The sequence below is a fragment of the Oncorhynchus mykiss genome, chromosome 8 (assembly GCF_057628025.1).
Source record: "Oncorhynchus mykiss isolate SJ-2025 chromosome 8, ASM5762802v1, whole genome shotgun sequence".
Lineage (NCBI taxonomy): Eukaryota > Metazoa > Chordata > Actinopteri > Salmoniformes > Salmonidae > Oncorhynchus > Oncorhynchus mykiss.
Genome location: NC_143029.1, coordinates 49,590,704 through 49,607,056, shown reverse-complemented (window position 1 = coordinate 49,607,056; position 16,353 = coordinate 49,590,704). Strand labels below are relative to the sequence as shown.

Below are 16,353 nucleotides of genomic sequence, written 5' to 3'. Positions count from 1 at the left end.
ACAGGACCATTCTGAAAGAAAACCTGATGGAGTCTGCAAAAGACCTGAGACTGGGACGGAGATTTGTCTTCCAACAAGACAATGATCCAAAACATAAAGCAAAATCTACAATGGAATGGTTCAAAAATAAACATATCCAGGTGTTAGAATGGCCAAGTCAAAGTCCAGACCTGAATCCAATCGAGAATCTGTGGAAAGAACTGAAAACTGCTGTTCACAAATGCTCTCCATCCAACCTCACTGAGCTCGAGCTGTTTTGCAAGGAGGAATGGGAAAAAATTTCAGTCTCTCAATGTGCAAAACTGATAGACATACACCAAGCGACTTACAGCTGTAATCGCAGCAAAAGGTGGCGCTACAAAGTATTAACTTAAGGGGGCCGAATAATTTTGCACGCCCAATTTTTCAGTTTTTGATTTGTTAAAAAAGTTTGAAATATCCAATAAATGTCATTCCACTTCATGATTGTGTCCCACTTGTTGTTGATTCTTCACAAAAAAATACAGTTTTATATCTTTATGTTTGAAGCCTGAAATGTGGCAAAAGGTCGCAAAGTTCAAGGGGGCCGAATACTTTCGCAAGGCACTGTACATGGGATTTATATAGCGCTTTTCAAAGAGCTAAAGGTGCTTATGGAGAAAGTGTGTTTGTGTCTTTGGTTTCTCCAGGGTAACTCTGGGCTGGGTTTCAGTATCGCGGGGGGAACGGACAACCCCCACATCGGTGAAGACCCCAGCATCTTCATCACCAAGGTCATCCCTGGGGGGGCGGCGGCCCAGGACGGACGACTCCGGTGAGTAAGGAACACACACACATATTAGAGGTGTTAACGTTTAAACATGAAAACGTTAACGTTAAGAAAAAATCCCTAACCGTGAAAGTCAGTGCAGTTATCACAAAGCTACCACTAACAGGTCCCGATCATCAACATAAAGGGACAATTTCAATTAAACAAATACCTAATACAACAGTGTTGTATCATTAGTAAGAGAGATGCATCTTTCAAATTATTATATAAAGTTCTCTGCACGCCATCGGCGTTAACCTCTAGTGACACCCCATCCCGTGAACGGGACCGTTGTCATCATCTGACACTAATTAGTATAACGCAATGGACATAAATCTTCCTAGAAAATCTTCCTATTCATGAAAATCACAAGTGAAATATATTGGAACACAGCTTAGCCTATTGTTAATCACCCTGTCATCTCAGATTTTCAAAATATGCTTTACAACGAAAGCTAGACAAGCATTTGTAAGTTTATCGATAGCCTAGCATAGCATTATGCCTTGCTAGCAGCAGGCAACCTTGTCACGAAAAGCAATCAAATTAAATTGTTTACCTTTGATGAACTTCGGATGTTTTCACTCACGAGACTCCCAGGTAGATGGCCAAAGTTTATTTTTTCCCAAAATATTATTTTTAAGGCGAAATAGCTCCGTTTTCTTCACGTTTGGCTGAGAAATCGACCGGAAATTGCGGTCACGACAACGCCGAAGAGTATTCCAAATTAGCTCCATAATATCGACAGAAACATGGAAAACGTTGTTTAGAATTTATCCTCAAGGTTGTTTTTCAAATATCTATTCGATAATATATCCACCGGGACAATTGGTTTCTCAGTAGAAGCGATTGGAATAATGGCTACCTCTGTACTTTACTTGAGATTTTCTCCCGGAGCATCATGTGACCATTTGCGCAATGTAGCCCCCTACGGGTATTCTTCAACATAAATGCGTAAAACTACGTCACAATGCTGTAGACACCTTGGGGAATATGTGGAAATCGTAAGCTAGTTCATAGCACATTCACAGCTCAATGGGGACTCATTGGCACGCAGCGCTTTCAAAATATGGGGCACTACCGGATTGGATTTTTCTCAGGCTTTCGCCTGCAACATCGTTGCATGGCAAGTCCTGTATGGCAATACTTTGAGAAGTTAAATGAAGTGGTGAAATGCAAACTTTTCCAGATGGATTTGAGGTATGGTAATGATGGTACCAGGGATGTCACCTGGATTCCCCTGTTCAGTCTATGCCATCGAAAGAGCAGGTGTTCCAAATGTTTTGTACACTCAGGGCCCTATATTCCACTAGGGCTGGGAATTGCCAGGGACCTCACGATATGTTATCACGATACTTATGTGCTGATGCTGATTTTGTATTTTAATTATTGCGTTTGTATATGTATTGATACTGCCATTTTATTGCCATTTGATGTTCCAAACATTGTCTGCTGCATTGAGACGAGAGAGCATGAAAAAATTAGTTTTGATCAGTCGGATATAAATATACTGAAAACATGTTGGGTCACTATTTCAGAATATGGTGAACAAGCTTTAGGATGAAAAATACCAGTGTTGGTACAGCAGACTAGCGCAAAATAAATATTGCGATATTGTTAAAAGGATATGATACAATATAGCGTCAAAAATAATATTTCAATATGTAACTATCTATTTTTTTCCCCCCATCAATATATTCCACCCTCAGCCAATATGACACACGCAGCTGATTTTATCACATGTGTGCAGCGCATAGTCAATCACCGGACTCCCCTGTATTAATACTGGGTAATTTCAACAGCTGTACGCACAAAAAGGTGCTGCCTATGTATCAGCAATTTGCTACATTGTTATCAGCAATTTGCTGCATGTGCTACAAGGGGTAGTAAAACAATTTATCTTTGCTTCAGCAATATTAATCATGCCTACAAGTCTACAGAGGGATGGAGTGGTCTATAAATCAGTCAAACATTGGAATGACACCTCGAGTGCAGGACTGTGAGACTGCGTTGACAGTACTGATTGGCCAGGGTAACATCAGCAACCATGTTCTGAAATCCTGTCACAAGGAATTGTCAGGTTTGTTCTCTGAGCTGTTCAATCGCTCACTGAGGAAGCACACAATACCAGCTCTGTGGAAATGTTCCATCGTATGCCCAGTGCTCAAGAAGAGCTGCCCTGCAGTTCTCAATGATTACCGCCCTGTTGCATTAACACCTCATAATGACACGTTTTGATCCACTCCCACATACAAAACAAGGTTGGAGACATTGTAGACCCCCTTCAATTTTCCTACAAGCAACAGAGAGGAGTGGACGATGCTCGTGTACTTACTACACCTGGCTCCTTCCCATCTTGAAAAAAGTGCAAAGCCCAGATGGTGGTTGTGGACTTTTCCAGTGCTTTTTAGCCAATACAGCCACTTCTAATGGGCAAGAAACTTTTGCATATGAACCAAGTCCGAACCTCATTCTGTGGATTTTATATATTTTTTGTCAAATAGACCACAATGGGTGAGAATCAACGGTGAGTGGAGCACAAAGAAAACCATCTCATTGCTTGACATTAACTTTGTCTAAGGTTTAAAACAGACTCAGGGACAGTTCTGGGACATGTCTAGACGCTAATCCTACGTTGTATCGTTCCATGTTTCTCGTTATATTAAACTTACCACCGGCTTCTCGACTCAGTGTCTACGTTACATTAATTATACAATGTAAAAAAGCAATGAGGCTGATGCATCAGATCAGACCGTTTATCTTAAAATTGTGAAAAAGTTTTATTTCTTCATATTATAAGCTCAAAATGTGCGCATGGCTGTAGGCTATGGGCTATGTTCCAAAATGCAATTAGCGGGAAAACGCTGTTCTCAAAAGCGCACCACATGCGCAAGCAGTTTCATGTGACAGAGATTGAAATACTGGTTAGAATATAAAAAAGGGGAAATCTAAAGATGCATCAACTACTACGGGTTGTTAGGGCTACTAATATGACTAGGGTTGTGCCTTTGGCTGCTGGACCATAAAATAACTTTGATTTTGAAAATCAATAGAACAAGAGAAAAATGATGGTTTCAATGGCGTATTAAGTGTTTATGAAATAATTCCCTCAACATTCTATGGTTGTATTTTAGCTAGGCTACTTTGAAGCAAGGTAAGACATACTTCATAAAATTTGATAAAACGTCCATGTTTTTAACAATTAAGATTATGGTTAAATAGTTTAAAATGCTGACTGCCTCTGCTCACATTCAAGGTGGGTGATGTGAGGTGCGCTTCGGGCACTGTCCTTTAGGCACTGTCCTTCACTCCTCCGGTCTTGTGACCATTTGATCTGAACGAACCACGCCTCGAGTATGTCGACAGAATCAAGCCTTTAGATGTTATTGTTAATTATTATCTAACGTGACTGGCGTTTATCCTATATTTATGCAATTAAATGTTTAACTAAAGTTTGGCTACATTTTCTGGAGCCTCCCTCATATCAGCATTGGTTTGGTTTGGACATGAGGATGTAGCCAATATACATGTCACCTACACTTCGACATGTAGCCATTTTTATTTACACTGAACAAAAATATAAACGCAACATGCAACAATTTCAAAGGTAGTTACAGTTCATGTTAGGAAATTAGTCATTTTAAATAAATTCATTAGGCCCTAATCTATTGATTTCACATGACTGGGACTGGCCATTGAAGAAGAGTGGGCCACAATCAACAGCTCGATCAACTCTATGCGAAGATGTCACGCTGCATGAGGCAAATGGTGGTCACATCAGATACTGACTGGTGTTCTGATCCACACCCTTACCTTACTTTTTTTTTAAAGGCATCTGTGACCAACATGCGTATCTGTATTCCCAGTCATAGATTAGGGCCTAATACATTTTTATTCTATAAACTCTATCATTGTGTCCAGTGCCTTAAAAAACACGTTATAGGTGTAGCAATTGGGATACACCAGATTCCGGGGGGGGGGTTAAAATCACCTTACATCATTTCACAAATATTTTCATCTTCACTTATTCATTTTATACAATAATTACACGCAAACCTCAGAGGCACCTGTATAAACAGAGTTATGGTAGTGTGGCTGTATTGTCTTTCATCCTGGCAGACTTGTCAGGTAATTTTCAGGTCAATGCCTGGAGGTCAGTCAGAATTGGTGTCGAGGGAATCTAATGGTTTTACTACAAGTCTATTTCATAGCTATGTTATCCACGGAGGAGCTAACCTCACGACTGAAGTAAGCATTGGACCAGTCGTACGTGGTGTGATCATGGTTCATGACTTCTAATAACTTTCCTCCTGAATGGAGGTTTCTATTTATTAGTGGCATGTGTGTTAACTGTCAGAAAAGTGTTCTGGAGATTCCGATCCCCATGTTGCACTCTGAGTGACTCCTATGTCGCTGTTGTCAAGTTTAATTTGCTTGGTTAGGTCACTAACCTTCTTACTGATTGTAGCTGGACTGACTGTTGCTGGTATTGGTACTGGTACTCAAGGGGACCAGTTATCCTACCGATTTATTCTGAAATATTATCCTACCGGAACACATGATTAGAGCATTTTACTATTTGTGTTGTAGTTGAACCTACTCATGCCAATTTATATATTTTTTTGCCATTTGTTTAAGGTGGAAGTTCACTGGACTTCTTCTACGACCAGTCTGGTACACCTCAGTAATATCTTGATGTGTTCTAAGATCGTCTAGGGGCCCGTCTTTTCCTCACTGTTCTCATAGGTGAGTTTACAACTAGATTTGTTTTATGCTCTGGCGGGCTTGTACGGTGTTGCCCGTAGTCTCGACACCGCAACCAGCCTCGATGAGGCTCATCAAGGGTCTGGGCTACTATTCCTTCCCTTTGTGTCTCAGGACACCCCACCAGTGTTGGTATCTGAGGTGCAAACGAAAAGGTCAGACCCTATGTACGAGTTGTCAGCGACCGCGTTATGAGAATGGTACAGCCATTTCAACCAAATCTCCTGGTGTTTGTGCTTCAAAACACTCATTGGCTGTCGAGGCCTGTCAGTCACCAATGCATCCGCGTGTGGCAACCTCTTCAGTACCTGCGAACTGAGATGGGGATATCGGTCTGTGATATCGCAAAGTGTTTCACCAGTGGAAGTCATCGGGTCAGTTGCTGGACTGACACCATTGGTGTCATTGTAAAGGGTGACAGTCCCCCACAAAGCGGAAGGTGTATCATCGGAAGCAGAGTATACTCTGCGCATTGATATTTTTCTTGCTGAGACGGCCGTAGTGCTTGCGGAAGTGTCCGAAGGTCAAGAGAAGTTCATCTCAACTACCGTATTACAGGACTGCAAGGAGGAGGGAAGTTGCTCATTCACAGAGACAGCTGGCTCGAAATCATGAAAAGAATGGTCAATCAGGTTGGCTGATGGAATGTGTCTATGTATCGTAATATAGGTTTCTAAATGTCTTTTTCCAAAGTGGTGCTTTCGACAGATACCCCTCGTGGATGACTGCGTTGCAGCTAGTGTTAGGGGGAGACAGTGTGGTCAGTGGAGAAGGCACTGTGGTCTGTGACCATACCTGGTTGGTTTTCCAATCCATCAGTGGGAGTAACCGATCCATCAAGTCTGTTCCAAGTAGCAGGGGTACAGATTCTAGGCTGGTAACATACACAGGGTGTTTCTTGATCAAGAGGGCCCTGGATAGGATCTCGAGTGAGAGCGGGAGAAATTTGAGTTTTAACATCCTTGCTATGGTTGTTGTTTCCTGCGGACCTGGTGTCCAGTAATTTCCCATCTAGTCCTTGTGACTTTTACCCTTTTCTCAAATTGTTCTCGCTATAGTTCTTCACATAGTGGAACTTCTGGAGAACATTGGTTTATGTTTTGATCGTCCTTCAACCTGTTGTTACCCTTGTGCTCTGACACTTTGTGTGGGTTGGGTGCAGGAACGTAGTGAACAGGTCGATTGTTGTGGTAGTCGTTTTGATGGCGACGTACTTTACAGTTATTTGGACCGCAGAGGTTATTGGAATCATGCTTTCGTGGTACAAACCGTTGTTGTGCGTCGTCTCTCAACGCTCCAATACCTGATAATGCACACTCTAACTGGAGTGAGTGCTCGTGGTCAAACTTCAAAACCGAGCGGTCAGGGCTCTTAGCGTTGTGAACTTTTGATGCCTCAAAAGCTGTGCTTGAAAGCTCTCTGAGTTGTAAGATAGGCAGCTTGAATGAAAAGGTGCCCATTGTAAACGGCCAGCTCCTCAGTCTCAGTTGCTAATATATGCATATTATTATTAGTATTGGATAGAAAACACTCTAAAGTTTCCAAAACTGGTCAAAATATTGTCTGTGATTATAACATAACTGATATTGCAGGCAAAACCCTGAGGAAAATCAAAACTTCTATTGGCTTCTATCTAACTTCTAGTGGCTTCTATTTTGAAAACTCCATGTTCCATAGCCTCCCTTTGCTGGATTTAAAGGGATATGAACCAGATTCCTTTTCCTATCGCTTCCTCAATGTGTCAACAGTCTTCAAACATAGTTTGAGGCTTTTATTTTGAAAAATGAGCCAGAACATTAACATCACGTCAAGTGGTCACATGAGTTTTGCTTGCGCAACAGAATTTGGACAGCCATTGTTTTCCCCTCTCCTACTGTGAAAGACATTAGCGGGTGATATATTAATTTGATTGCTTTTCTGATTTTCGTGACCGAGCTACCTGATGCTAAGTGTACTTAATGTTTTATTGTGTGATCGATAAACTTACACAAACGCTTGGATTGCTTTCGCTGTAAAGCATAATTTCAAAATCTGACACGACAGGTGGATTAACAAAAGGCTAAGCTGTGTTATCATGAATATAAATATTATATTAATATTTATTGTATGTAGCGCTATGCTATTCAGCGGTTGTTGATGACACTTATCCCGATAGGGGGATTGCAGCCATAACAGGTCACGTAATGATAATTACAGAGAATTGATTTGATAAAATAACAGTTCACTTTAATGATGCCAAAGGCACAACATATTATGACTCCCCGTGCGAGGAATCTAAAATAGAATTGGACTTTGCTGTTGAATTTTATATATATAAATATAAATTGTGCAAACAGAATAGTACAAACAGACTGCTTTGTATACAAATTGGTTGCGTGTGTGTTTCCATTTGAACAAGCTATTTAGAAGCGCCAACAATCAGTTGTAAATTCCAGATTTAGTCCGATATCGCAATTGACTGGATATCTTAACATGATCCAGGTTTGGGTGTCACCTAATTATTTTTCAAGAAATATACTGGCGATTCTTCACCACCAGTGATCGCAGAAAGCTGAATTCCAACGGAAGTACAAAGGATGGGACTTCCGTCGCGCAATGCGGATGAATTTCAACGTGACACAGGAAAAAGAAAATACTGTTTCCCTTTGTTAGCTTAGCCTCTCGTGCAAGCTAATCCTACTTTGTACAGAAATCTCACTTCCATGCACAAAATAGAGGCCCCTTCACCATGGAAAGGGGGGGGGTGGGTTTAACAAGTGACGTCTCACATTTGCCCATTCGGCGTCACAGTACGTAAATACAGGTACGCCTGTGGCCTACCCACACTGGCTTAGCACAGTTGGCGGACAGAATACTTCGGTTCGGACGCCGAACAGATCTATCCTCTAATTTCTAACCTTACTGGCTCTATGCCATTGCTCTAGAAATTAATATTTTGGCCTAGCGGACTAATCTGGAATTTACAACTGATTGCTCTGACAATGGACACATGACCGGTTGGCGCTTCTAAATAGCTTGTTCAAATGGAAACACACACGCAACCAATTTGTATACAAAGCAGTCTGTTTGTACTATTCTGTTTGCACAATTTATATTTATATATATAAAATTCAACAGTAAAGTCCAATTCTATTTTAGATTCCTCGCACGGGGCGTCATAATATGTTGTCTTTGACGTCATTAAAGTGAAGACTGTTATTTTATTAAATCAATTCTCTGTAATTATTACGTGATTATGAATGAATTATTCTTTAACTCACGTTAATCTCATTCCAAACGTTGTAAATCTGCACGAACCCAGCCTTTACTATGAATCATCCATGCATCAATTGTCTTAATAATTGATTTACTAACTAAATAATCACAGAATGCATAAACATACAAACAGTAGATATGGTTACAAGGAAATGATAGGGGAGGTTCCCTAGTGGGCTAAGCCAATATGACGGCTTGGCGAACAAAGGGAAGTGGGTGTGGACTGAAATGCTAATCCTTTGCACATGAACGCTCATTCATTCGGGAATAATTGCAATCAATTAATATTTATGCTCAGTGTGTCGTCGTGATCTCTATTGGATCTCTACTTCTGCTTCCCTGAAGTCTTTCATGGTTAGAATGGATACTTCAGAATACCATTCAGAAATGTTCTTATAGAAATTGATGTTTCGGCAGTTGTCGGTCTTCGCACCCCAGGTTGACATAATTCCTTGCTTCAGACTAGTAATTAGTATCTAAGATTTGCTCTTATTCTGTTGGGATCGATAGTCTCAGAGTTTAACCATTTCCCGCCGTGTAGCCAATGCTCCACGTGGTATGGTTAGGAATTCAACAACCATCACAACCTTAGCTTATACTGAGGTTTTTGTGGTCTCTACTCAAACCTTTGCCCCCTTAGCTGACCGAGGTATGCATAGTCTGAAGAGGATTTCTTCAGGTGGGGTTTCATTCGTAACAGTAGAAAAGGGCTGTTCCATGACACCAGATCATGTCTGTGCTCAAGGGGGTGGGCTAGTGACTTGGTTAAACTTTAAAGGGAATACAATTCTCTTTCATTACAAGGTTTAACATCACCTTACATCATTTTACAAATAGTTTCATCTTTACTCATTCATTTTATACAATAATTCGATGCAAACCTCATAACGGAGGCACCTGTATAACAGAGTTATGGTTATGTGGCTGTATTGTCTTTCATGAGATCACAATTATGAAACAAAACGGACCGGGTCGTAGCTGGCTTCTCCACCAACCGTTTACACATTCTCCAATACATGAATATTGTTCAGTTCTCAAGTTGTGTGATGTAGAAGAAGTTCATTTGTTCTACTGTGAAACTCTCTCTATACTGCATGGCCAGGAGGAGAGTCTCCAGGAATTTACAACCTGGAATAACAGAACCTGGATGTAGGAGGGAGAGGGGGGGAAGCCACTAGTTACACCCAAAGAGGGCCACGACATGACAGGCAGCAGCCTCTCTGTGTCAGTGATGGCTGTTTAACAGTCTGATGGCCTTGAGATAGAAGCTGTTTTTCAGACTCTCGGTCCCAGCTTTGCACCTGCACCTGTACTGACCTCACCTTCTGGATGGTAGTGGGGTGAACAGGCAGTGGCTCGGTAGTTGTTGTCCTTGATGATCTTTTTGGTCTTCCTGTGACATCGGGTGCTGTAGGTGTCCTGGAGGGCAGGTAGTTTGCCCCCGGTGATGTGTTTTACAGACAGCACCACCCTCTGGAGAGCCTTGCAGTTGTGGGCGGTGCAATTGCCGTACCAGGCGGTGATACAGCCCGACAGGATGCTCTCAATTGTGCATCTGTAAAAGTTTGTGAGTTTGTGCGCCACACTGTCTATGTGGGTGGACCATTTCAGTTTGTCCGTGATGTGTACGCCGAGGATCTTAACTTTCCACCTTCTCCACTGCTTTCCAGTCGATGTGAATAGGGGAGTGCTCCCTCTGCAGTTTCCTGAAGTCCACGATCATCTCGTTTGTTTTGTTGACGTTGAGTGTGAGGTTGTTTTCCTGACACCACACTCCGAGTGCCCTCACCTCCTCCCTGTAGGCTGTCTCGTCATTGTTGGTAAGCAAGTCCACTAATGTGTCTGCAAACTTGATGATTGAGTTGGAGGCATGCATGGCCATGCAGTCACGGGTGAACAGGATGTACAGGATGGGGCTGAGCACAGACCCTTGTGGGGCCCCATTGTTGAGGATCAGCGAAGTGGAGATGTTGTTTCCTACCTTCACCGCCTGGAGCTGCCCGTCAGGGTGTCCAGGACCCAATTGTACAGGGCGGGGTTGAGACTAGAGGTCGACCGATTATGATTTTTCAACGCCGATACCGATTATTGGAGGACCATAAAAGCCGATACCGATTTAATCGGACGATTAAATTTTTTATTTGATTTAATAATGACAATTACAACAATACTGAATGAACACTTATTTTAATTTAATACAATAGATCAATAAAATCAATTTAGCCTCAAGTAAATAATGAAACATGTTAAATTTCGTTTAAATAATGCAAAAACAAAGTGTTGGAGAAGAAAGTAAAAGTACAATATGTTCCATGTAAAATATGTGCCATGAAAGAAAGCTAACGTTTCAGTTCCTTACTCAGAACATGAGAACATATGAAAGCTGGTGGTTCCTTTTAACCTGAGTCTTCAATATTCCCAGGTAAGAAGTTTTAGGTTGTAGTTATTATAGGAATTTTAGGACTATTTTCCTCTATACCATTTGTATTTCATTAACCTTTGACTATTGGATCTTCTTATAGGCACTTTAGTATTGCCAGTGTAACAGTATAGCTTCCGTCCCTCTCCTCGCTCCTCCCTGGGCTCGAACCAGCAACACAACAACAATTAGCGCACACTAACTAGCTAGCCAATTCACTTCGGTTACACAAGCTTCATCTCGGGAGTTGATAGGCTTGAAGTCATAAACAGCGCAATGCTTGACGCACAACAAAGAGCTGTTTGAATGAATGTTTACACGCCTGCTTCTGCCTACCACCGCTCAGTCAGATACTTGTATGCTCAGTTAGATTATATGCAACGCAGGACACGCTAGATAATATCATCAACCATGTGTAGTTAACTAGTGATTATGATTGTTTTTTATAAGATAAGTTTAATGCTAGCTAGCAACTTACCTTGGCTTACTGCATTCGCAACGAGAAAGAGGCAGGTCGTTATTGCGTTGTACTAGTTAAGTTTGCAAGATTGGTTCCCCCGAGCTGACAAGGTGAAAATCTGTCGTTCTGCCCTTGAACAAGGCAGTTAACCCACTGTTCCTAGGCTGTTATTGAAGATAAGAATGTGTTCTTAACTTCTTGGATATAGGGGGCGCTATTTTAATTTTTGGATGAAAAATGTTCCCGTTTTAAACAAGATATTTTGTCACAAAAAGATGCTCGACTATGCATATAATTGACAGCTTTGGAAAGAAAACACACTGACATTTCCAAAACTGCAAAGATATTGTCTGTGAGTGCCACAGAACTGATGTTACAGGCGAAACCCAGATAAAAATCCAATCAGGAAGTGCCACATTTTTTGAAACCGCCTCATGCCAATGACTCCTTATATGGCTGTGAAGGGGCTAGGAGTCAGCTTACGTTTTCCACTTTTTCCCCAAGGTGTCTACAGCATTGTGACGTATTCGTAGGCATATCATTGGAAGATTGACCATAAGAGACTACATCTACCAGGTGGTCGCTTGCTGTCCTTCGTTGAAATTATTGCGTATGAGAAACCAACTGTCAGGACTGATATATTATCAAATAGATATGTGAAAAACACCTTGAGGATTGATTCTAAACAACGTTTGCCATGTTTTTGTCGATATTATGGAGCTAATTTGTAGTGACTGCATTTTCCGGTCTTTTTCTTAGCCAAACGTGATGAACAAAACGGAGCTATTTCGCCAACACAAATAATCTTTTTGGAAAAAATGAACATTTGCTATCTAACTGAGAGTCTCGTCATTGAAATCATCTGAAGTTCTTCAAAGGTAAATGATTTTGTTTGAATGCTTTTCTTGTTTTTGTGAAAATGTTGCCTGCTGAATGCTAGGCTTAAAGCTATGCTAGGCTATCAATACTCTTACACAAATGCTTGTGTAGCTTTGATTGAAAAGCATATTTTGAAAATCTGAGATGAGTGTTAACAAAAGGCTAAGCTTGTGTTTGAATATATTTATTTCATTTCATTTGCGATTTTCATGAATAGAAAACGTTGCGTTATGGTAATGCGCTTGAGGCTATGAATACGCTCCCGGATACGGGATTGCTCGTCGCTAGAGGTTAACTGACTTGCCTAGTTAAATAAAGGTGTAAAAAAATAGGTATTTCCCATAGTTATGAAAACTTAAAATCGGCCCCAATTAATCGGCCATTCCGATTAATCGGTCAACCTCTAGTTGAGACCCAGGTCCTCAAGCTTAATGATGAACTTGGAGGGTACTATGGTGTTGAATGCTGAGCTGTAGTCAATGAACAGCATTCTTACATAGGTATTCGTCTTGTCCAGATGGGATAGGCCAGTGTGATGGCGATTGCATTGTCTGTGGACATATTGGGGCAGTATGCAACTTGAAGTGTGTCTTGGGTGACAGGTAAGGTGGAGGTGATATGATCCTTGACTAGTATCTCAAAGCACTTCATGATGACAGAAATGAGTGCTACAGGGCAATAGTAATTTAGTTTAGTTATCTTTGCCTTCATTGGTACAGGAACATTGGTGGCCATCTTGAAGCATGTGGGGACAGCAGACTGGGATAGGGAGAGATTGAATATGTCCATAAACACACCAGCTGGTCTCTGCATGCTCTGAGGACACGGCTAGTGATGCCGTCTGGGCCTTGCGAGGGTTAACACGTGTAAATGTCTTACTCACGTCAGCCACGGAGAAGGAGAGGGGGGGGCCTGCAGTCCTTGGTAGCGGGCCTTGTCGGTGGCACTGTATTATCCTTAAAGCAAGCAAAGAAGATGTTTAGTCTGGAAGCAAGACGTCCTTGTCCGTGACGTGGTGAATTTTCTTTTTGTAGTCCGTAATTGCCTCTAGACCCTACCACATTTGTGTCTGAGCCGTTGAATTGCGACTCCACTTTGTCCCTATTCCGACATTTCGCTTGTTTGATTGCTTTGCGGAGGGAATCACTACACTGTTTAAATTTGGCCATGTTCCCAGTCATTTTTCCATTGTTAAATGCAGTGGTTCGCTATTTAAGTTCTGCACGAATGCCGCCATCTATCCACAGTTTCTGTTTAGGGTAGGTTTTAATTGTCACAGTGGACACAACATCTCCAATGCACTTCCTTATAAACTCACTCACAGATTCAGCATATAAATCGATGTTATTCTATGAGGCTGCCCAGAACATTTCTCAGTCCTCGTGATCAAAACATTCTTGAAGCGTGGATTCCGATTGGTCAGACCAGCGTTGGATAGGTCCAGTCACGGGTGCATCCTGTTTGATTTTCTGCCTATAGGACGGTAGGAGCAAAATAGAGTCATGGTCGGATTTGCAGAAGAGAGGGTGGGGGAGGGCCTTGTATGCTTCGCGGAAGTTAGAGTAGCCGTGATCCAGTGTATTGCCCACATGAGTGCTACGATCAATATGCTGATAGAATTTAGGTAGGCTTGTTCTCAAATTCGCTTTGTTAAAATCCCAGCTTTAATAAATGGTGTCTCGGAATATATGGTTTCCAGTTTGCATAGAGTCCAGTGAAGTTCATTGATGGCCGTCGGGGTATTGGCTTGAGGCGGGATATACACGGCTGTGATAACCAAAGATAATTATCTTGTGAGATAGTATGGTCTGCATTTGATTGTAAAAAATTATTGGTCAGGTGAACAAAAGGACTTGAGTTCCTGTATGTTGTTACGACTACACCATAAGTCGTTAATCATGAAGCATACACCCCCGCCCTCCTCCTTCCCAGAGAGATGTTTATTTCTGTCGGCACGACGCATAAAGAAATCCAGTGGCTGTACCGACTCCGGCAACATATCCTGAGTGAGCCATGTTTCCGTGAAACAGAATGTTACAATCCCAGATGTCTCTGGAAGGCAACCCTTGCCTTAATTTCGTCTACCTTGTTATCTAGAGACTGGACATTGGCGAGTAATATACTCGGAAGCGGTGGGTGGTGTTCTTCAATTAGTGGAGTGTTTCCAATGTATTCTGATGGATATAAATTAGAATATACGTTTTTGACATCGTCTATTTCATTGTTGTCACAGGTGGGCATACAATCACTGTCATTTATTTGTGCAATTGTATGCAATGTGTCAGATTGACATAGTTGGTGAGCTAGTATTTCACTGGGTGTTTTTTGAAGAGCATATTGCCTGTCTATGCTCAGGATACGTTCTGTAAACGTCTTCATTTTTTCTGTTGTCTTTTTTCTTTCTGGTGAACGCAATCATTTGACCACTAAGGTAAGCTTTGATTGTTTCCAAAAAATGTTTATTTTTTCGTTTTAACTTAAAACCAATAAATTAGAACTTTTATTTTTATTTTTTTAAATTTGTCACATCCCTAAAGAATACACACACGTACAGTTGTGGCAAAAGCTTAGAGAATGACACAAATATGAATTTTCCCAGTCTGCTGCCTCAGTTTGTATGATGCCAATTTGCATATACTCCAGAATGTTATGAAGAGTTATCAGATGCATTGCAATTAATTGCAAAGTCCCTTTTTGCCATGCAAATGAACTGAATCCCCCCAAAAAACATTTCCACTGCATTTCAGCCCTGCCACAAAAGGACCAGCTTACAAAGTCAGTGATTCTCTCGTTAACGAGGACAAGGCTGGAGATCACTCTGTCATGCTGATAGAGTTTGAATAAGAATTTTTCACAATTTTGCCTAAGAACACAGCCATGAATAAAGAATGGTACCAACACATCCCCGAGAGCAACTTCTCCCTACCATCCAGGAACAGTTTGGTGACGAACAATGCCTTTTCCAGCATGATGGAGCACCTTGCCATAAGGAAAAAGTGATAACTAAGTGGCTCGAGGAACAAAACATTGACATTTTGGGTCCATGGCCAGGAAACTCCCCAGACCTTAATCCCATTGAGAACTTGTGGTCAATCCTCAAGAAGCAAACAAAAACCCACAAATTCTGACAATCTCCAAGCATTGATTATGCAAGAATGGGCTGCCATCAGTCAGGATGTGGCCTAGAAGTTAATTGACAGCATGCCAGGGTGGATTGCAGAGGTCTTGAAAAAAGGTCCACACTGCAAATATTGACTCTTTGCATCAACTTCATCTAATTGTCAATAAAAGCCTTTGACACTTATGGAATGCTTGTAATTATACTTCAGTATTCCACAGTAACATCTGTCTAAAGACCCTGAAGCAGCAGACTTTGTAAAAATTTATATTTTTGTCATTCTCAAAACGTTTGGCCACGACTGTACTCACATACTGACGCATTGTGTAATTGTTCGTTATATACTCTCTGAATTGGCTGAACCGGCTCACATAAGACCTTTAGGTATACAGTATCAGTCAAACGTTTGGACACAGCTACTCATTCAAGGGTTTTTCTTTATTTTTGTTATTTCCTACATTGTTGAATAATAGTGAAGACATCAAAACTATGAAATAACACATATGGAATAATGTAGTAACCAAAAAAGTGTGAAACAAATATAAATATATTTTGATTCTTCAAAGTAGCCACCCTTTGCCTTGATGACAGCTTTATACACTTGAAATTCTCTCAACCAGCTTCACTTGGAATGCTTCTCCAACAGTCTTGAAGGAGTTTCCACATATGCTGAA

At 41.2% G+C, this 16,353-nt stretch overlaps 1 protein-coding gene across 50 annotated transcripts in view; it reads left to right on the top strand.

The window, feature by feature from the left end:
• dlg1b (discs large MAGUK scaffold protein 1b) overlaps positions 1-16,353 on the top strand; it is a 261,565-nt gene that overhangs the window by 150,325 nt on the left and 94,887 nt on the right. For all 50 annotated transcript variants that reach the window (XM_090181831.1, XM_090181824.1, XM_090181829.1 and 47 more), the window contains one exon: positions 669-793. In XM_090181831.1, the coding sequence (XP_090037957.1) occupies positions 669-793 (125 nt within the window). The remainder of the gene's footprint in view (positions 1-668; positions 794-16,353) is intronic.